The sequence below is a fragment of the Cottoperca gobio genome, chromosome 7, assembly GCF_900634415.1.
Source record: "Cottoperca gobio chromosome 7, fCotGob3.1, whole genome shotgun sequence".
NCBI classification, from domain to species: domain Eukaryota; kingdom Metazoa; phylum Chordata; class Actinopteri; order Perciformes; family Bovichtidae; genus Cottoperca; species Cottoperca gobio.
In genome coordinates, this window is record NC_041361.1 from 7,321,853 (window position 1) to 7,345,164 (window position 23,312).

At 42.3% G+C, this 23,312-nt stretch overlaps 2 protein-coding genes across 7 annotated transcripts in view; one reads left to right on the forward strand and one right to left on the reverse strand.

The window, feature by feature from the left end:
• The window catches only part of slc2a4rg (SLC2A4 regulator), a 35,481-nt gene extending 23,217 nt beyond the window's left edge, over positions 1–12,264 (forward strand). The window contains exons 5-8 of the mRNA XM_029435501.1: positions 780–880; positions 2,326–2,599; positions 5,681–5,808; positions 6,273–12,264. Coding sequence (XP_029291361.1) covers positions 780–880; positions 2,326–2,599; positions 5,681–5,808; positions 6,273–6,384 — 615 coding nt within the window. The 3' untranslated portion in view covers positions 6,385–12,264. The remainder of the gene's footprint in view (positions 1–779; positions 881–2,325; positions 2,600–5,680; positions 5,809–6,272) is intronic.
• Positions 12,265–12,494: 230 nt separating this feature from the next.
• Positions 12,495–23,312, reverse strand: part of zbtb46 (zinc finger and BTB domain containing 46) — a 56,810-nt gene continuing 45,992 nt past the window's right edge. For 5 of the 6 annotated variants that reach the window (XM_029435074.1, XM_029435073.1, XM_029435078.1 and 2 more), the window contains 3 exons: positions 22,601–22,914; positions 20,737–20,779; positions 19,578–20,627 (listed from right to left, as the gene is read on the reverse strand). In XM_029435074.1, coding sequence (XP_029290934.1) covers positions 19,828–20,627; positions 20,737–20,779; positions 22,601–22,914 — 1,157 coding nt within the window. In that variant the 3' untranslated portion in view covers positions 19,578–19,827. Of the gene's footprint in view, positions 16,813–16,911; positions 17,088–19,577; positions 20,628–20,736; positions 20,780–22,600; positions 22,915–23,312 lie in introns of those variants that run through there. The other variant, XM_029435079.1, reaches the window with a different exon arrangement.

Consider the following 23,312-nt stretch of genomic DNA (forward strand, 5'->3'; position numbering starts at 1 on the left):
GTCTGTCTGTCTGTCTGTCTGTCTGTCTGTCTGTCTGTCTGTCTGTCTCTGATTTGAGGATCAGATGTGATGAACATTTACAAATGCTACTTTTGATGTTCAGAGGTTAGAACGAGGTCTTTGTGGTTCTCACAGGTGGCTCCGTATACAGGGTGATGGCAGTGTACATGCATTTATATGTACTTGTACCTTTTGTGAGAGGCCTTGAATATTGTTTTATCATTAGGGGCACCCTTAGGCTGCACCCTAACACCAAACTATTTCTGATAAGATGGACGTCCACCATTTCATCTGCTCATCGATCAGTTAGCGGACATGAAGGTACTGTGAGATAGACTCAGTCCCTACCTTTTTCTTTCTCTCTCTCTCTCTCTTCCTCTTTTCCCCTGTATGAGTCTGAACTTATGACATATCAGGTTTCTATTTTTATAGACTTGATGTTGTAATAGCTGTCTGATGAGGTGTAGTGTTTGGCCCCTTGTAGCGTGGCACTCGATCACCCACGAAGGCCTTTGTAGGGCTGCCAATGAGAGCCCCACAGAGGAACGTGATAATACACGACACGATGCATAAACCTCCATTTCCCATGAAATACTCATCAGTGTGCTGCAGATAATGTTTAGTTGCATCACTGTTTCTATCGTGGCTGATATGTTTCCATTATTCACAAACCAAAGACTTGCATAAAATGATGAAATAAATGAACCAGAGGTAGATGTATGACAGCAGACGATGTTGTGTTTTAACTGACTGGTTTTTGTGGCGAACGTCTCTTTCAGAACTCCATGAAGGTGATGTTCAAGTGCTTGTGGAAGAACTGTGAAAAGGTCCTCAGCACCTCCTCAGGGATCCAGCGACACATCCGCACCGTCCACCTGGGGTGAGTTGCAAAACACCAACACATGCAGTGCTTCGTCTTTGTTTCCAGAAGAGATTCTTGAACAAGTCTTAGCTGTATTCTTCACATCTCTTATAGATGTGTAATCGAATGTTTAAAAAAAAAAATGGAAATATCATATTTTATGTTCACCCCCTTAGTCATTAGTGTTTCCTTTCTGCATAAAGTCTTGCATGCTGCGTAGTTTTGTGTATTATGCACTTAGCCACAGTGTTTATCTGAAGCACAACACACTCACCCTCACGCCCACACACCAGCAGCAGGCAGTATGATTATATGTATGATTCACATTAATGATCTTATTGTGACACCAACAGTATTTAAAAGTTTATTTGTATTCATATTCATGTTTTTTGTTGTTTTACAACTACAGGCTTTGTTTTCCACTTTTATAAAGACTTTTACTGTGTAGGTGTCACTTAAGTAATGTTTACTCTGCTGCTTGTGGGTAGTCAAACTCTGTAATTTTAAATAATGTGGTAAGACGAGAAAAGTGACGCATCTGACAAGTCCCAGCGTAGATGCTGTCCAGCGTCTTTACATCTGATCAGCTGAGATTATGTATTACAGCTTCTTTACACATGTGCCAGTCCTTATTATTAGGTATATTATCAAATAAAGAATCAGATTCCTTTGTATTGCAATGCATACAATATAACTAAATCTTATTATAAATGTACAAGGTATCACATTGTAGCAACAGTTACGTGCACTGTTTTTACAAAATGCAGCAGTTACACTTGAGAAAATATATTCGTCACAGTTATTGTCATTTTATCACCAGCCTGTTTGTTTGCAGTCCCCTGCAGCACACTGGCTTTTACTGCCCCCTGCTGCTGGGAAGAGTTACCACTTTCTGCTATTTATTTTCACCCTTACAACTGACAGCTGTGCTTAAGTCAGTGGTACTTCAGTAAAATGGAAGATCACAGGTAAAATCCTCTTTCATGACCACTACAATCCAAGTCAGTATTTTATAGTTTGCCTTTAATGCTTTGAGAGATATTTTATTTTCTTCTTTTTATGTTTACAGTTCATCATAACAAGCCATAGATGTGTGCAAAAATGTGCAGGAAAAAAAGGCACCAACAAAAAGCCTTTTTGATATTGTCTTCGAAATGACACTGAATACTGAAAAAAAGTGTGTGTGTGTGTGTGTGTGGACTCATTTCAAATACATAGAATCAGAAGTTTCTGCTACCCACCAAGGTTTATGAATTTGAAATGTAGGGGGGAAAACTGACTTAATTTCAGAATACACCCGTGCTGCCTAAATAAAGATGTGTTGAGATGAGCCGCTGCATGTGGTTGTGAAGTTTAATGCAGTTTATCATCACTTCAAAGCTGAAGATGTCGTTACAATGGAGCTGAACCTCTAAATTAGGGATCCCCTGAAGAGTTTCTTAAGTTCTGCTCCTCTCCTGCAGGCGAAACTGCGACTCGGACTACAGTGATGGCGAGGAGGACTTTTACTACTCGGAGATCGAGGTCAACATGGACAGCCTAACGGAAGGCTTGTCCAGCCTCACACCCACCTCCCCCACCACGTCCGGCCCACCGCCCGTCTTCCCTCCACCGCTCACCGCCGTCCCTCACTCAGAACACATCAATATGAACGGATCGCACAGCCACGCCCCGACACTGCTCAGCCAGTCAGCTCCCTCCACCCTCTGCCACATCCGCACTGACCACGCCTACCAGGTAATTCACACCAGACAGACTTTTGACACACACACACACGTATACGAACACACACATTGCTGAATGTGATTGATGCTACAGCAAATGCCCCTGAAAACAAAACATTAAGGACTTCACTCCTACACCGCTGTGGGAGTGAATCTCAGGGAGAGAAATGTGAGCAGAAGTTCACATTCAATTCAATATTTCTTTTTAAATCAGAAAAGAGAATTAATCATTCTCAAATTCCTGCTTGCAACACTTTATTTGAACTTCTTTGTAGCAACTTGGGGTATTCATGCCTCCTCCCTCTCCTTCTCGTCCTTCCTCTTCTTCTTCCTCTAACTGTACCAATTCATGTGCACTCTGATGCCCTTGGAGGTAAAACATTAAATGGTTTCAGGTAGAAAAACCTATTTAGTTAAAGTATAAATCTTTCTGTATTGAATATTGAATTCAGTAGCGGTTCGAGGTTGAGTGAAACTTTCAGTTGCTATGACGACATACAATGCACATGAAAAGAGACTTCCAGCTTGTAAACGCACGGCAACTACAATAACTACTTGTCATATTGCACCGTGCTCGTGCTCTTCAACACGACTAACTTCATGTTCTCTCTGCTATTCTTCATGATGTCTTCCAAACTGCTTTGTGCCGTACTCTGTAAGTGCCCGTCAGTTAGGGCTGGGCCATATGGAGAAGCAAAGATAAAGTCAAATAAACAATATTTTTGGCCAAATAGTGCCTCGATGTTGTAGGGTTGTGGATTGGTGCTTTCACAAAATGTTTACATAATGAGATTTTTGATAAATAATCATCAATAATGTGGAAAGATATAACAGTCTGGCAGATTAAATCACTTTACTGTAATCCACCATATAGATACTGTATATACATATATATATATATATATATATATATATATATTCAAAATGTTATATGGCCCAGCCCTACTTTCAGTATTGTTTATCTATAATCGTAAAACTCGCACAGATGTTTGTTTCTTTGTGGCAGGCACCGTTGTGTTTCTTGACGCCTGATCAGTTGATATTAAGACACATTTTAGACGTAGAGTTGCAGAAAAGCCTTCCCTGCTCATTATATGATCTTTTTTTTGTTCTGTATTGTCTTCCTCTCTGTTTCTATCTGCACTTTCCCTGTCCCTCCTCCTTTGTGTCGTGTCCCCTCCTCGCTATGGCGGGGGTGGTTGTCCATGTTCCAGGCCACTGCTCCAGTGAGAATCCCAGTCGGTCCTGAGCTGGCTGGGTTAAGCAATGGTAATGGCACCGGGCCTGGGATTGGGACTGGGAACGGCATCAGTGTGTCATGGCAATCCCCTCATGTCATTTTCAAAGGCGTCCCGGTGAGTGAGGCTTCGTCTCACGCCTTTTTATCCTAATCTTAACTTCTCTCAGGCTGTTTCCACTCGTGATTATTTTATTGTAGCTTAAATAGAAAATGAAGTTCAAGATTAAAAGCAATCAAACTACAAAAACAACAACTTTAAAATGCTCTGTCTGACAACATCAAGGGCTCAAGTAGGCTGTTTGAAAGACTGGGAGCATAATGGCTGAAGCAGCTTTGCCATGAATCAAAGTCTGCTCTCATGGGACAGCAAGGAGACAGTCAGAGGACCTGAGGGATCGAGGGGGCGCATATTGTATCTTAAAATCACATCAGACGTCCACAGGCAAAGAACTGTTTAAAGATTTACAAACCAATAAAAAGGGTCTTTAAAATCAAATATAAAACTGACCGGGACACAGAACACGCATGTAATGTGAGCTCTCATGGTTGTGGTTCTGATTTAATTTTATATGCATTGATTTTGAACTGTGGCTTCTTTTAGGCAGACCAGAAAGGATTGCATCAGGATAGTGCAGCCAGCTAATGATGATGGTGCAGGTTAATGTGTGAACAGAAGCATTTATTGATACAAAACAGCCTTATATAGACGTATACACTGAGATTATAGCCCAGGATGACACATCAGGAACTAGTTCCTCTGTGTTGTCTTGATTGTGTTGCAGAAACCTTTAAGCCACACGCGTGCTAATGTCTGAAACACAGTAATAATGCAGCTTGTGTCATCAGGAGCTACAGCAATGCCACATTGGCTGTCATCCGTGTAATTGTGATAACTCGTGCCTGTCTGCTGTTGTGTACAAGGTGATATTGTGGCTCCTAATCAGAGGCAATAAAGAATGTTCTGTAACGTACTGTAGGGAAGGCAACACTGCATGAGGCCAACTTACTTCCAAAGTCTGTCTAAGAGAATAAAACGTTCAACAGTATTTAAAGCTGCACAGACACTTGAGAAGACCAAGACAAACAACAATGATCCTTAACTCATTCATAACTGTTACTGAGGCTGACTCGGTGCTGTTTACCCCGGAGGCCCTGTTTTAATCTTACAAAGTGGTACGTCTCAGACTGCGTGGGCGTCTCCAAGCGCACCTGCTATTTTGGTTCATGCGTGTGCAGTAGCGCAGAAGGGCTGGGTGAAGTTGACTACAGATCAGAGGGTGAGGTGATTTTTAATAAATACACGTGGACTTCTCGAGAATGGGCTTCAGGACATAATGTTTCTGTTTGTAATGATGTGAACTTGCAAATCTGCAACCAGAGGCAGATGGTGTGTTTTTGTATTATTATGTTTTTTGTTATTTAAATAGTTTGGCATTTCAGTCCTTATTCTACGTTGTTATTATTAACGTTGTAAATGGTTACCGCACTTTCCATCATGTGACACAGCAGCGCTTGCTTCTATAACCGCACTTCAAATGTTTTGGCCTATTCGACGCTAACGTACTTGCGAGATTCCTGCTGTTCTGAGTTTGCATCCTCGTGGTTTGTTTGCCTCAGCTAAATTAAATCTAATGTAATGCATCAAGAACATATGAACAGCTGTTAGCAGCACACCACGTTATTTGCGACAAAGTGTGTCGAGGTGTATAGACTTAATGGTGGACTTGACATTTACAGAACTGAAAGGTTGTGTCTTCCCGTATATCTGTCATTGTCATGTAGAACGATGTATAAAGCTTCACTGTATCCGTGTAATATTAAATAATGCACTTATGATGTCTTTCCACTTAACAGGGGCCTGTGACTCACGTGCGGACAGTCAGCATCGGTGAAAAGCGGCAGCCGGCAGCGATCACGCACACCACTGTCATTAAGAACCACGCTTTAATAACGCCGCCACCTAAATCAACACCCGGAACCAGGTATGCAGCAGCCGTTTGTCTGTGTGACTATGTGAGGAGTGTTGGTTTAAGCAAGAAAGTGGGGCTAGTTTGGCTCCAGTTCTCTCTTTATTCTCAACTATGAGACTAAGTTTAAGATCAAACCTTTTCTCTTTCTATTTCTTTCATCTTCCTCTGTCCTCTTTCATTTTTTAAAAATGGCTTCTTATTGAAAGGAAAGGTGTGTGTGTGTGTGTGTGTGTGTGTGTGTGTGTGTGTGTGTGTGTGTGTGTGTGTGTGTGTGTGTGTGTGTGTGTGTGTGTGTGTGTGTGTGTGTGTGTGTGTGTGTGTGTGTGTGTGTGTGTGTGTGTGTGTGTGCGCGCCCCTACACATGCACATGTACACATTTATAAGCTCATTGCACATATATGTGTGTTTTGATGCCCGTGTGGGCGTCTGGATGTCTGTGTGCTTGTCCTTATGCTGTCACATCTGCTGTTACCAAGGAAACCCCGTGGGGAGGCGAAGAAGTGCCGAAAGGTGTACGGCATGGAGAAGAGAGACATGTGGTGCACGGCCTGTCGCTGGAAAAAAGCCTGTCAGAGATTCACCGACTAATCCAGTCCCCTTCCCGTGTCCGTGAGATGAGTTGTTCCTCGATCGGAGCGACGGCTGCAGGTGGACTTTTCCACTGAGGAGATGAGGGGAGATTTCTTCACAATGAAGCTCTCAGTCCTGCTTCTTCCAGCCCAGCAGGGCATTCACCATCTCTCTTGTTTGTTTCCAAACCGGTGGGTAAAAACAAACAAAACAAGAAATCGGCAAGAAAAAATAACTTTGTGCAGGTTCGGAGACCTTTTGTGAGACTGAATCATTTTCACTCACGAATAAGGAAAACATTTCAATTGGAACCTTCTGATTTAGATTTTTCCCAGCCTCAACTCAAGACAATGTTTAAAGACTACAGATACGCTTTTTGGTATACTCTGTTCATTATAGGAGCATCTACTGTTTATGGTGTGATCATGAGTTTTTCGGGGGTTGAAGGGTCAACACCAGATCTGCTCCCTAAGACCTCTGTAGCATATCCTTTTTTCATTGTCACTGTGTAAGGGACTTCAAACCTACCAAAGGCAAAACGCCTGTTCACCTACAACCAACAGTTTCGGTGTAAGCTGAATCCTGAATCTAGGGTCACTGTCTTCTGCAGCCTTACTGGATATTGACTTTATGTTTAAGTACATATGGTTCAATATCTACCACCTGTTCATTAAGCAACTTCAGTACAGCCCATTGTCATTTTTGCTAACATGCACAAAACCCTCACACACACACACACACACAAGTGGTACAAAAAGTTTCCCCAGCACTTAACATATTTTTTTTAGAGATGCACACAATATATGAAATATCTCTTCTTCTCTATACTTACCCGAGAGATATGCACCTTGAAGAAATAAGTAGTCTTTTAGAGTATCACTGAAACCACAGCGTATGCCTGAGAGTTGATATCTATTTCTTATATAGAGTTTATTTTCAGCAAACACTTGCTGAAGCAACTAGCAGTTGCACTGTGCAATCAGCAGGATTACAGCATTTAATATTGTCTTGTTTTGTGGTTGTCTGTGTTATTAAGGCGAATGAGGTGAAGCAGAAGGGCTCAAGTTTATTCCTTTGTTGTTCTTAAAGAGATTGTTTACCCCGATGAATGATAACTGCCCTTTGAAACTTTAACTTAACTAACTTAACTTAAAGTTTGACTGATGTAACGTGTGTATGTAAGTAAATAACATAGAGATTGTCACCCAACAATCACAACCTGATGATAAATCAGGCAATTTGAATTCATTTCTTACAGTTTTGAAAACGAGAGGTTACCTCCAATCTTCAGTCTTTGGAATAACTATCACTAAACCAGCATTGCAACATTTGTACACACCGAGCTTCATAGGAACCGAGACTATTTCCTATGATTTTAGTAGATTTGTCGAATCCTTTTTTTAGAATGATGTTTTTATTCTGGACTAACATTTGAAAAGGAAACGTGAGAATCAAATCAAGTCAGTGCCGAGCGGCGGCGTAGGTGGCGCAAAAGTATTTCACCAAAGTGAAAGTAAAGATTATCTAGAATAATGTAGATTACTGTAATACTAACACAGTCCTTCTCTATTCATAAGCCTTCCAAATGTTAGATTAAATATAGGAAGTAGAGGTATTGATGGTTAGGCATGTTAATTTTATTTTTTATATATCCCTTTCCCCTGTATTTACAAAATAGTTTTTTTAGCCAATCTATAAAAATAGTGCCCTTTTTAATTTGAAAACCCATTTGTCACCTGTTTTGTGTTTCTATTAATTATCCAAGTTATACAACAATTAAAGAAAAAAAAATGCAAGTGGTAACATTACAAGCATTTAATCAAAATGAAATAACTAATTATTATTTGAAGGTTTCCAGCCTGAAACTGAACACCTGCAGGGTGGAGTGTACTTAGTGTACAACTTACTTATGATCTCTTATTGTTGCTAATAAAGATGAAAGACACATCAGCAGCCATAGCTTGGAACATTTTAAAGTCATTCTTACATTCAGAGATCCCCATTTGTATTTGTTCCCCTCATCAGTAACGTAGAGTCGACTCGGCAAACATTTAGATTTAAAGACGATAATGATCTTTTCAAGATGATCAACCTGTTTCCCATAAACCATAGTCAAATCAATGGACTGATTTATATCAAACAAATGAGAAATGTGTCTCAAAGGGCTTCACAATATGTGACACGTTCTCTCTTTAGATCCTCTATTCCGATAAAGTAAAACTCTTTGACTGCTATTCTTCTCACCTGTTTTCGGAGTCTTGACAGTAGATGTATATTTTTGAAGAGGTTCGTCCTTGTGCTGTTACTCAGCAGCTGTTTGAATGTAGATTTTCCTGCGTGTCCTCGACTCTCTAAGCGCTCCTGACACTGACCTGACCTGATCCCCCATGACAAGCACACACACACACACACACACACACACACACACACACACACACACACACACAGTCCTCTCTTAGACGAGCAGGCCGTCGAGCTGACTTCTTGACTGAGGTACATTACGACTTCAGACCTCTGTCGCCATAGAAACTACTGTGCTTTCCCCTGTCGTCACAAGGTCGCTCTGGCTGTCTGCTGTCGGCTGATGACACATTATCGCCGACCAGATAATACTTCTCCATGAAAGCTGGGGAGCAGATGCTTTACTGTTAATTGGTGGCTCGAAGTCAAACCTATAAAGCGCACATGTAAAACCTAATGGTAGTTAATAACTTCTCATTCAGTTCCCGTTATAAAGCATCGTTTTGTTTTGGAAACGAACGATCCCGCCTGTAAAATGGGTTATTGCAGTGGCATCCCAGGTAGGCTTCCTTCTCTTCTGATCAGAAACTTCACAAAGTGCCAATGAAAAGAGCATTAAAAGGAAACAAGGTATTCTTACCTAATAAAATTGCACTATGTTGTGACATGTTTTTATACATTTTATATACACACATTTTGAAGTGAAAGGATTTCCTTTCTTTTTTTTTTTTTTTGGAGGGGGTGTCGTCGCGGCCCGGTGGAATAAATGGGGTGTCAGGGATAGGGGGTTCTGTGCCTCTGGGGTCCCCCATTATTAGCTTCCTTTACATTAAGTGACAGTTAATGTCCTGCTCTCTGTGTCAGATTTATTGTACTAAATATACCGGCTGTTTTTAGAAGTGTGGTACTGGGAAGTACGGTGTGGTACTTTAGGTAGTCAGTCACTCTGCCTTTCCTTGGAGGAGTGCCAAGGGCTGAAAGCAGCACCTGCCTTGTCTCAGTGATGGGAAAGCACCAGTCTCAGTCAGTGGCTACACATTAATGTCTTGATAACAGATGCTTTTACACTGCTTTATTGCCTGGAGCTTTTTCACAATACTCACATATTTGTTATCCGTAAAGCCCGCACTTGTGCTTCCTTTCTTATTTACATTTGACTGAGCTGAGGTAGGAACTGTGTCGATGCAGTTATCAGTGCTGGATATCACTTTTAAATCTCTTATCTCTGGTTTGGTCGTTTGATGGAGCGTCAAATGCAACCCATCGGGTATCTCTCCATCCAAAGCGCTCTTTAGATTCCACCAGCAGGGTTACAGGCCGATGCTTTTGCTGGCAGAGAATGGGACTGTTGGCGCGTGTTAAGCTAACAGGCTCCTGTGGTTGCCACTATTCCACCTTTTTATGTCATTGTGTTTTCGGGTCGTCCGTCCGTCTCATTCTCTCGAAGGCAAATATCTCAGGAACACCTTGAGGGAATTTTCTTCAAATTTGGCACAAATGTCAACTTTAGATTTTTGTGGTCAAAGGTCACTGTGACCTCACAAAACACATCTTTGGCCATAACTCAAGAATTCTTATGCTAATTATGACAAAATACTATTAATACCTTTTTTTTTTTGTGTAAATTCCTTCAAAGTCTTCGCTACATATTATATGAGTCTAGACAGACATGGATGTGAATTGCAACTTGACTGGAGGCGTACAAACGCGAGGCAGTAATTTTGATTACTTTTTTCGAGTTGCACTGAAATGGCCCGCGATGATCAAGGCTTCAAGTCGTATCAGTAGGAGCTCGGCTTGTGTCATTATGGCCAGAAAGAACTGTGGGTTCAAGTTGCTCTTGTTGACTTTATGGTGACAAAATATACAAGTTTCACCTGTGAAATGAGAGATTGAAGTTGATTGTTAATGGGTGTCGTAGGGAACGTTGATGGAGAGCAGGCACGAGACACGCGGTGATGATATCGATGGATTTGCAGTTTCAGGGCTTTCATGTACATATGCAACATAAAGAGAACCGTGAGGCTTTTTCACATTTTGTTGTTGTTTTCTTTGTTGTTGTTATCTTGTTTTATGAAAAGTAAACTTTTGTTTTTTACAGTATAGTTGCTCAGAAAATGTTTTTTTTTTTTTTTTTTTAAGTCGATTGAAAAGCTATAGTGAACATAATGCATAAAAGATTCAATTCATATTGTAGCTTAGAGGCTAAGGGGAGAAAAACAAAACCTGTTGAATGTAAAATCTACAAAAACAAGTCTTTTGTTGTTATGTTTTCCGGCTAGTTCATGCGATCTGTAGTGAACCTGTAGCGCATCCTGATTTTGGTATCCACATTTTTTAACACCCACAGCTGTCGCCACACTGCTACGTCATATCAAATAACGCAACCATGCAGTATTGCTTTTCTATTTTACCTTGTGCAATGAGATGCTTTATAGGGGAACAAGAACTAACTTGAGTTTTGGTGACATCTGGGCTACATGCTTACACTGTTGCTATTTGTCTTTTGTCTTTCTCCCTGCCAAATAGTAATTTTTCTGAAAATGTGTGTTCATCATCGTTGTGGATGTTGTTTATGACGTTAAGTTGTTAGGCAGGATAACCTACGACCTTTGGTCACAATGAAAATGTTAACTTTGTGGGAATCCCTGCACATTCCAACTGACTGCACGCTTTTAGTGTCTTCCACTTGTTTCCTAGTAGACATATCCTTCCCATTTCCTCCTCACTACAGTGATTCTTCTCGGATCACCTCGTTCTTTTTACAGTTACCTGTTCTTGTCCTATCCAGCTTTACTGTGCTCCCACCCAAGCCTTTACCCAGTATATTAAGCTAAACTAAACCCTTGAAATGTGCATCAAAAAAAGCCTTCATTTTTATTTCCACATGTCAAAATTTATGTGCTGCTTTCTTGAATGTCAGTTTTCATTTGTGTGTAAACCAGCAGCAGCAAAGCCAATAGATCTCCTTCCAAATCAAATGTAATGTAATGCATTGCAATGGCAGCTCCACTCAATTCTCTGCTTCTTCTACTGAGCTTTTATTATGTGTCCAGGCTTTTACTCCTTTGTTTGTCCGATCTCTCATTTGATTACCATTTCTGTCACCTGTTGTGTTTTTACTGAGCCGTACACTGGCTGCTGTGAAAACTGACTCCTGCTTGTTTTTGTTTTCTCATTAATTGATTGATTGTCTGGTTAAATTTGAGGTTGTTTTGCATGTCTAGCATCGCTCATTTTTTTGTTTGTTTTTTGTTTGGAGATACAACACTGAAGGGTTTTATGTGTTAGATTTCTTCTTTCAGTAACTGATAGCTCAAGGCTGGTGGAGTTTTGTTTTTCTCTGAATGTAATCACACAGACACAGACACACACACACATTTTTGAGGGAAACGTTGACGTCAGCCTCGGGTCTTCACTGGAGGGCAAGAGATTTCTCCTGTGTTTGTGTGTGTGTGTGTGTGTGTGGGCTCGGCCTCTGGTCTTCATCAGCAGCCCCACGCACATGCAGGAAGCAATTTCTGAGGAGTGGTGCACTCAAGGAGTATTTGTGTGAATGTCAAGCCTATGACTAGTGCTTGAAAAGATGGATGACAATGTATGATGCTGATAATGTGATGTAATTTGAAAGAAAGAAAATAAACCTGAATGGAAGAAGTCTGCAGTCAGATTATATGTTCATATTTGATATGTTAATGATGAATGCAGCATGTGTTTATAATTACTAATCTTCCATGTAAAATGAATAGTCAGGATTAATTCCTTTGAGTTTACTATTTTTGATTTGTCTATTGTGCCCCCTTGTGGACAGCAGGTGGGCATGACAACACTGGTAACGTCAACCCTCCCAACAGGCAGAAGAAAACAAAAGGCACAACACACATGTGTCACTTCTTTACAGCAGCAATTTCAAAATTTATTGAGACTGATTGGTTTTTGCAAATAATAGTCAAGCTAATTCTTCCACTAAACATGAAGTTAGAAAGAGGCTTGGACGGCCGGTGGGCCCGCCCCAACATCAAAACAGGAGGCTCATGGTTGGCTGTAAAAATGTTTTGTGATCAGTACTATCAACCGAAAAAATATCTGCACAAGAGCACTTAAATCTGCCCGAAAACAAAACAGGTGTAAAAACAGGACAGGATTTTTTTGATTATTTAACACATTTTGTTACAAACACAGGTTTATGATAATCATCAATATAAAGTCAGTATCATATTGAACAATATTCCCAATGAAAATAAACAAACCTCAAGCTTCAAGTGTGACCTTTTACAAATCAAAGACCGTCTGAAACTTGAGAGAAAATAAATAATATATAATAGTAATATAAATTCATATATATGAAGGTATACACGCATCACTCTTAGTAGAAGAACAAAATCTAAAGTAAAAAGCGCCAATTTTGAAATATAGTATAATATAGATATACCCATATCTATGGCTTCATGATTTGCACGTGTGAATCAAGCTATACAGGCTAAATGAGGATTGCAATTTGTACACGTCTAAGAATACCCATATTCATCTGCAATAGAGCAAACAGTTCCAGTTTTGCATCGTGTGGAATGAGACAGTGTGCAGATGCCGAAGACGTTGCTTTGGTATGACAAAATGAGCACAGGCATGCAGTTAAGACCACAGAATCAGGGCACAAAAGGTCATCAACACACGGTGGGAAGGAGAATCTAGTCGCCCATCATGATTTGTCTCTTTGAAGTTTCATCCTCGAAACATTTTGCACCTCCTAATCTGATCAGTCACATTTTAGTAATCTCTATCCGTCGACACAAACACGTACACATCTCTCGGAAACAGACACTCTCACAAGCACACGGGTGAAATGTCATTGAGGCACATATTGAGGGGTTGATGGCAGACGTTTTCCTGAAGTACAACCCAGTATGAGGAAGAAGACATACAGTACAGGTCGTGAGAAGAGCGCAGGGCTGGGGAGTCACACATACATCCAGATGTCTCTGTGGCCACAACGGCACCACAGGACAGAGATTTGTCACCGATCATGGGCTCCTTCCACACCCACCATTGACATTCATAAAAATCCTACCCCATTGTCTTTCTTCTTTTTTTTTTTTCTACCCAAAACTTTTGATAAATGGGTCGAACAAAAACACAATAAATAATACAAACGAAAATAAAGACAGACATGAAGAAAGCATCACAAATCAAATTGTACTGAGAGTTTCTCAGCGGGGGTTGATGGGGAAGTGCAGTCCATGGCACCTGTAGCAGACAGGCGACAAAATGTTTCCCAGAGTTACTACTGCAGTGCTCACTTTCCCTTTATTGTAAAGATTCAAGCCAGTAAAACACTGGCAGATATAAACACAGCATGTAGACTCAACACTGTCTGAGAGGAGCGTTTTGTCTGCGTGCTGCGTTTCTACGTGATTGTGTGTCATGCGAGGCGTGAGACAGTAGAAACTAGAATAAAAAAAATCTAATGAGCTTGGTTTTTAAGATGCGATCTTCAAAAGCTAGCCGGTCCTTTCACACAGCCCTTCTTCATATTCACAATATTACCATAACATGTGCACTTTTTCAAACTGTGACAAATAGTGACAGGTTCAAAAAATAAAAACAACCCAACAACAAAACTGTTAACCACGACAATAAAATCCAAAAAAGCACCTGCACACACAGACTGTGAAACGAAAGCACTTCATGTATACAAGGTACTAGATTGTTTTTGGTTTGATATTAATCAATTAGTGTACATTAGTGATGCAAAAGCGTGTGCTGAATATATGTTTCAATCAATATTTAACAAAGAAGTTTGACAGTGAAGTTGTTTTTCCCCTTGGTAAAAAAAGCAAATACGACAGAAAAAGCGTAAACTGGCACAATAAAAGGTTGATAAAAGCCTTATGGCTTGCTGTCCACAACAAGGCAAAGTATAAAAGCTTTTTTCTTATACAAGATATAAAATATCCCAAAAAAAAGAACACACAATAAAGCTTAGCATCCAGCACTTAATAATAGTAACATCAACAACAGTAATCATTGTTCTGATAATCATAATAATAAGACATGTCATCTGCCTCACTTGAATTGTCAATAACATCGCCGAAAACATGGAAATAATCTTAAGAAATCAATATAGACTTTTTTTTTGGACACTCAAACATTCTTGCATACAAACACGCAGAGAGAGAGAGAGAGAGAGAGAGAGAGAGAGAGAGAGAGAGAGAGAGAGAGAGAGAGAGAGAGAGAGAGAGAGAGAGAGAGAGAGAGAGAGAGAGAGAGAGAGAGAGAGAGAGAGAGAGAGAGAGAGAGAGAGAGAGAGAGAGAGAGAATGACTTCTCAAATATTTTGGAAATCCACAAACATGTTTTTCAATAAATAGCTGTTAAACCGAACAAATTAATATTACACTCTCTACGAATATCAAACTCGGAAATGTCAAGCACGATTTTGATCCTCTTCTTTTAACCTTACAAAGCCGGAGAAAATATACCACCAAAAGAAAGATAAACTATGGAAAGAGGCTGCATATTCTGAATTGAGAAACTGGAATTACATGACAAAAAAAAGAAAAGAAAAGAAAAAAGGCTTTTTTGAAACAAAGGCAGCTCCTCCGTCGGTGTGAGAGACACAGCTCTCAGGTCCTAACACATCCTCCACTGAGAGAAACTGAATCAGAGACAGCGAGAGAGACAGAAAGAGTTAATAGTGTAGGTCCTGTGGATCCACTGTTGATTTTCCAAACTGTCCACGTTGTGTATACATACACTCTCTCTGTCTCTTGCTGTCTCACACACGCTCCCCTTTTAAATTCCAAAAATCGTATGTACATTAGTCAAATCTCCAGTATTCGTTGGAATGGATTGGTAGAAACCGTGTGGTGAACTTAAGTAAAGAAAAGATTAAGGACCCCACTGAAAGGGCGTAGGCTATATAAACAGCAATCTGCACAAAGATTCAGTGATTTCTATATCGTGATAACAGTCAAGAGGACATAAAGTATATCCTTAAAGGTAGGTGCGGTCACCGAGTTGTTTAGGTAAGTAAAGATCAGATCAAAAATGTAAACCACGGGTTCAGGGCTTTGATAGGAGTCAGCTGTCATTAAAGTGCAAGTCTGCGGCAGTAGGACTCTGCATCAACAATGTGCCATCGGGCTGCCCGGTCCTCTGACACACGTAGCTTTGCAATAGATTTAGACTCTCCCTTCACTCGTAGAGAGACACTTTCCCCACAAACATTACAGCAGAGGTGGAACCAAGACACCCCCCCCACCCTCCTGGCTTTTTCCCTACACTGTCAGTGATCCTTGGTTTCCATGGTGATTGTGATGGCAAACATACAAAGTTGCATTGGCCATGTCCTTGGCAGCGTCCTCGTTGATTTCTGTTGTGACAGAGTAGAAAACTACTGGACTCTGGCCTGAACCCTCAAGAAAAAGAAACACAAAAGCACTGCATCAGAAGTAAAGGAGGTAAGCAGAAAAAGCCTCGCACTTGAGCCATCTCTTGACCCCTCTTCTTCTACTATGGCAGTCAAGGTTGAGAATAGCCTAAGTGTGTGTGTGTGTATGTGTGTGTGTGTTTGAGTGTATGTGTGTGCATTTGAGTGTGTTGGTTTTAGATCATTGTCGCGCATCACCCTACAGCATTTCCATTCAAAGGAAGGCCTGCCCACGGTGGGACGAATGGGTAAAGAGAGCAGAGGATTCTACCCGAGAGATCGCAAGAGATCTTCAGAGATTAGTACGACGAGCCGCTGACAGGAGCCTGACAGATTCTAGGAGATCCAGGCGAAGTCCCTCTCACTCCCGTTCTGCTGCTCCCCCTCCTGTGCCGAGGAGTCGCTCTCCTCCTTCTCATTGTCCAGTGCTCCATGTGCCTCAGCGGTCATCCCCGAGTCCTTCCACTTCCCTCCTTCCTCCTCCCCTTCTCCCATCATCTCTCCGTCCCCTTCGACCATCATCTCCTCCTCCCCGTCTCCATCACCGTCGCACTCCGCCTGGTCATCGTGAAAACGATCGCCGGGATACAGCTCCTCCTCCGGAGAGATGTCTCCTCCCACCTCCCCGTTGTGGTCCAGCAGAGCGGCCATGCCCCGGCCAGAGCAGTCGGCGCAGACGCCGTGACGCCGTGAGCCGTGTTTGATCCCCACGCTGGCTGCTGACATGAAGACTCGGCTGCACACTTTACACACATACTTCTTGTCTTTGCTGTGGACCTGTTGGATGGAGACACATTTTTATTTGATTTTTAAACACACTTTTGCTATATGGTGTGATTTACCGCCTCCTACTGGTGATCGCAGAGCTGCACTCACCAGCGTGTGCCTCTTCATGTGCTCCCGTCTGGTGAACTTCTTGCCACAGATTTCACAGGGGTAGGGCCTCTCGCCGGTGTGGGAGCGCATGTGCCTCTTTAGGATGCACTGGTGCATAGCAGAGAAACTGCAGTAGGGGCACTTGAACTTTTTACGGATCACTGTGAAGTCATTCACTGTAGGGAGAGAAAGAGGGAGAGAGAAAAAGAAGAAGACAAAAAAGATTAGCGTTGAATGAAGCTCTTTTAAATAAAACGAGACGTCACTTTTCAGTTATTACATTTAATTAGCGGCATGGTCTAGAAATGTACCATCAATTCCCATGGTCACCCCAATCCCAGTCAAAGCTACAGTTGCCCTGGCAACAGCTCTTCCTCCATACTAAAGCAATAAAGGCAAAGAGATACTATAAACACGACACACAGCAGTCAGTCTGCCTTAGTTGCTCTAGAGGGTCTCTGCTATGGACAGCAAAACACAGACAGAAAGACAAACACAGACAATGACAAGAAGGCGTGAGAGTGGGGAAATAAAACCACACACACACACACACACACACACACACAAAGGGAGGCTTCAGCAAAGAAATGAAAATAAAAACTAATGTTAATACCAGGTCCCAATCTTGTGTAGAGGTCTGGGAAGCCAATTATCTCAAGGTCTACACTTAAATGATTGTTAAGCCAGGTGAAGGGCATCCGATTAAACAAATTGTGTGTATGACCATGAGAGATCAAGACTGGATTTATGAGTACACAAGCACAACACAACTACTGTTCATAAAGGAGGGGGTCAAACACACAGTTTAGGGTTATAAGCTTTAAAGTGATACAATATAATTACCTCCATCTGCAAATCGACTTCTGCTCTGATTAAACACTCGACAGAACAAAAACAAGCAAGCACACATCAACTGCACAACGGATTTGAACCTTTTTTTGAGTGGCAAGTATAAGACAAAGACAAAGAAAGGAATATGTGCGATTGTGTGAATGATGTGCACGGCACAGATAAAAGATAAAAAGTACACAGAAGTTTTCATTTCATTTTCCATCACAGTTTAATTACAGCAGAAAAACTACAAGCAGAATCTTATTCTAATTAAAAAAAACAAAATCATCTCTGTGTACGATATAATTTGTTCTAGAAGAGAAGAAAAACATAATAATCTAGAGTAAAATATCTTTCAGTATTTACAACACATGTTTTAAACTAAAGAGAATAAAGCCACACAAACAGCCTTGCAGTATTTGCCATTTCTTCTGAATGGCTGGCTCTGCAGAGTTCCTGATTAGTTCCTGACTTCTCTGAGCTTGCCAGTCTGTTTCAGCTGCTGGCTAGGACAGCGTGTGCTACCTGAGAGATAGGGTTTTGTGTTAGAAAGGATTTGGCATTTGGGAGTTCCCTGTGTGTATGTATACACAACAGCAAAGGGGGTATATTCTCCACCAGTTCTGCTTTTACTGAACACATAGAAATGACAGTGACTGTGAAAATATTAGAGGGAAGCACAGGTGGACGTCTTTGAGTATGACACTCACAATAAAGCTTTATGATTGGTATCAGGAAAATATCTTGCTTTATTGTTGCGGGCCTGCTGTACACTCAAAGGAGGAAATGTTGGCAGAAATTAGTGTGAATTTACATTAGCGATGATTTTGAAGCCAGTGCTCATGCTGATTCCAATATCCTGCAGCTCTGCAACACGCTCCACCTAACTGTCTTCTCCATCTTATACTCCTCTCCTGTGTTTTCCCCACTTGTCTCACAACCACACCATTATCTGTCTGGCGCAGTGACATCACGAAGCTCATCTGGTATAAGGGGCATCTGCCCCTCGGTCCCCGCTTCCTCTTTAGATGAAGAGGTCAGGGGTTAAGAAGGGCCGGAGCCGTGAAAGACCAATTACTGTCCAGCTCCAGCCACTAGAGGACTTACAGATCTGGGACAGAGGAGATGGACACAGAGAGAGAAAATGACACCACCCAACCCCCATCTGAGCTGTGACCGCTCTATTGTTTTAGCTGGCTTTGTCTCGTTCGGCACATCCCCTCCATCTGCACTGATCTGACAGCAATGACCGAAGGTAATCATGTCAGAGGGAAAACTGAAGACGAGCTTCTACGTGTCCAGTGGGGATGGTGACACTATTAATTAGTTTTTCTTTCTTTTCTTTTAGTTTCAGTTTAGAAGCATTAACCACAGTGTTAAAAAAAAAAAATCAATTAATGAATAAAAATCCATTAATTTAAATGCTATTTTATCTGTAAACGGTTGCACTACCACTGGAAACAGAAATAATCTGATGTGTGTCTTTATTCTGCAATTCTACAAAGTTCCTGCAGGTGGTGTGGTTGTGTGGGCTGTGAGCCACAGTAAAGCGTGAGTGTCTTTGTGCCAGTAATGCAGGGTTGGCCACAAAGATAAAGATCTCTCTGCCTAAAAAGGAGAGAAGAGTTTAGTCAGACTGGCGACAGAGAGCCAGACAAGTGGTTTAGGTCGGGGAGGCGGAAAGACGCCCCCTCGTCTCTCCACCAAGCACCGCAACATAAAGTTATTCACCTGTTAAAGGATCCAATCAGTGCACACTCAAACTATTCACAAAACTAAAGATAACTTTAAAAACCAGTTGTACTTATAATTTCAGTCAGTTCTTTAAACAGATCAGCTTTGCATAGCAATTGTTTATTGTTGACATGCAAGCTGTCAATTTATGTTAAAAAATAACGACATATTAACATTATTTAACAATTTGTAAAAAACAAAAAAGAGGTGTCGCTAGGAATTTATATTCACGTCAACATATATTTGATTTTAAAAGTAATTCATCCCTTTCTGGAGCATTTCTGGCATGAACGTACAACAGGAGGATACGCTGCTAACTGATGGGTATGAATGAGTGCACATAAGCCTGTCTCAATTTTCCACATTGATACTGAGATCATGATTGTCAACTTTCATCTCATGAGAAAACCGCCAAAGTGAATCTATAACCCCGCCCTTAGACAGTTCCAACCCAGTGCTGCCTCCCAGCATAGCTCCTGGCACTGACCCCACCTGGCAGCACACTTTAACATGTGTTGCCAGGTTTTTCTGGGTGCTAAAAGCCTTGGCACAGGCTGGGCAGGTGTGCCCTCTCTCTTTGGAGTGTACGGAGGACAGGTGCCTGTGCAGGTCTGTGCGGTCTCTGAAGTGTTTCATACAGTACACACACTGCATCAGCTTCTTCTTGAAGTGGATGGTCTTCTCGTGTCGGTCTGCGTTTGATTTGAGGGTGAAGCTGGCGGGGCACTGGGAGCAGAGGTAGCGGGCCGGCGCGGGCTCAGCCACTGTAGGGCGGTAGAGAGACTGGTAGAAGTGGAGAGGCTGGGATTGTGGCTGGTGACGGGGCTGGGTAGGCTGGTGGTGCAGACCCTGCATGCTTGGCCAGTCCAGCGACAGGGCCATCAGAGACAGGGTGTGGCGGTACTCATGTTCCCTGAGATGCTCCAGGCTGCTGAACAGCCGCTTGCACAGGGAGCAGGCAAACCCCTGTGAGGGCCAGGCACCGGGCTCTGGCAGGACTCTTTTCCCTGACCCAGCCTCTTCGCCCAGTACCATCAGCCCTTTAGTCCCTCTGCCAGCTAAGGACACTGACGCAGGCACAGTCAAGCCACTACCACAGCTCTCTTTGCCCATCTGATCCCTCTCAATCGGAGACCGGTCACCTTCCAAGGCTGAGATAGCGAGAAGAAAAGCGAGAGTGAAATTGAGAGCAATAGATTAAAGGTGCAAACTCAATCTTAACATGATAAACTTTTTTCAAATTTAAGAGCTAGACTATACCTGTGCTGTACTCGTTCATGTCTTCTTTGTTTTTTACACCCTCCTGTAAGCACAAAATACCTTGTTATGGCTCACACACACACATTTATACAGTCTGTATGGATTGTTGTCTGGGCATGCAGGAGGCAAGCATGTGAGACAAGCTGTGAAACACAAAAACAAGACATGGAAACAGAAAAGGAAAAAGAAAAGAAGAGAAACACATACATAAATCAGAACGAGGCAAAGATACAGATAAATTGTCAGAGATTAACAAGTAAGCAGACAGTTCCTGGATGTCATCCTATGAGACACACAATGAGCAGTTAGGTTGATCTACAGTATTAATAATATTATCTCTCTGATACAGCGAGGAGCCCTAAACACCTCTTTCCTCTCGTCTACATCCCATCTGAACTCCATCCTTCCTCCATCTACTTCATGCTGCTGCCATTCCTTCTCCCCCACATACGTATGACTTCTTTTTAATGACTTTGTATGGCATAATATACTATGACTTTTTTTATGATATACTACACTATTACTTTTTTATGACTTTTAATAGCATGCTATACTTTGACTTTTTATGTCATTTTTATGTCATAGTATACTATTACATCTATATGGCATACTATAATATCTTTTATTGCACTTTTTTAATATCATATTATGATACATGATATATTACACTACATGATATGTTCTATATTTCTGCTGTCTTGTACCACTGACACTGAGCATTTACAATTCTAAAGCGTAGAAACAATTTATTGGCCAGTAGAAATGTTCAGTGACCTGCCACAGTGTCAAGGTGAAGAAAAAAAACTTAATTTCAGACCCTGCCCCCACCCATATCCTCTGCCCCTACACTCCTACACTCCTCCTCCTCCTCCGCTCTAAGAACATAACACCATGCACTGGGCAAACAGATGGCTTGTCCACCGAGATAGGGAGTCTTGTTGGGAGGCAGGTCCACTGAAATCAAATGCTGCTCCTAAAAACGCTCACCCGCACACACAGCGTACACACACACACACACACACAGACTGGCACAAAACTCACATCCACACATGCTCATACTGCCATGCTCACACACGCCCACACTCACACACACACACACACACACACACACACACACACACACACACACACACACACACACACACACACACACACACACACACACACACACACACACACACACACACACACACAGAACAGAACAGAACAAACAATTTCCTGGGCAAAGCAAGAGCAAACCTCTCATTGTCTACTTGTATTGATTCTACTCAGGCTCATCTCACTACCTCGCCCGTTATCTGCCATCTCTAAGCGCACGCTGCCATTGTGACCAGATGTGTCATCTCTAATGTAACCACTATAAACTATGTTACCGCTAATGCCAAGCAAAGACTCTTGACTTGAAGGTGAATTTGGGTCTGGCTATATTAAAAAATATGATGCGGAAAAACTAAAAGGGAGACAAGAGTGAAGAATAAGGAAGAAAAAGCAAACAAAGCATACAGAAAAGAAAGACAAACAAAAGATAACAGTCTATTGTAAGAATTATGCCAGATTCCACACAGAGAGTGAGAGACAGAGAGGGGTTGAGCGGTGCTGTGTAAAGAAATACTTTCCAATGATGATAAATAACCCCATTTACCCCAAATTCTTACCATAAACACCCACAACCTCACCCTTCCACTATGTTTCAAGTCACTTTCTATTCTCCGTAGCCTCAACCCCCCTCAGTGTGTTTGTAGAAAGAGGGTGAAGCTGCCCCCTGGATGCTCATCTCCACTCCTACAAACTTGTATCTGAGTGGAGGAGCGGTACCCAGAGAGCAACCTCTACCCTGGAGCAGAGCCAGGCTCTGTGTGCTTACCTCAGGCAAGATGGAGGGCTCGGGGCCCTCGGGGGCCTCTTCCACTTCCATGTCCAACCCTTCTGAGCGCAGCGGGGGTGCCCCAGCCCGCTGACCGGGGGCCTCCAGGGGCCGAGGCTCAGAGGGGTGCAGTGGTGTGGGTGGAGTGGGTGGGTAGTATGTTGATGTTGATGGCAGTAGTGGTGATGGTGGAAGATGAGGAGGAAGAAGAGGAAGAGGAGGAGGAGGAGAGGAGCCAGCCCCCTGTTTGTTATGAATAGTGGCCCCCGTGGCCCCTGGCCGGAGTGTGCTGCAGTAGTTGTTGGAGCGGAGCCCTGAGGAGCACAGGAAACCAGTCTCACCCACCCACTCACGTACAACTGCAACTCTGCTAGCAGCTGGCCACCAGAACACAACAGGAGAGAGTGGGCAGGGGGGCACACAGAGGCTGCCAGTGCTACACTATCAAACACTATGGAGAGGGGGAGGAAGAAAAACTCTGAAGTTTCACTTTCCACCAGCCGAGGGGAAAGGGTTAGGGCTTCTCTTCTCTCTTTCTCTCTCTGTTTCTTTCGCTCCTCTGCTCTCCTTCTCCTTCCACCCACATGTGTGCGCAGAGGATGGCAGGGTGTGTGTTTTGTGAGAGAGTGTGCATGTGCTGTGTGAGCGAGTAAAATGCATATATGGAGAGGGCTTGAGGATCCTCTGTAGCGTGGAGGGAGATTGTTTTGGA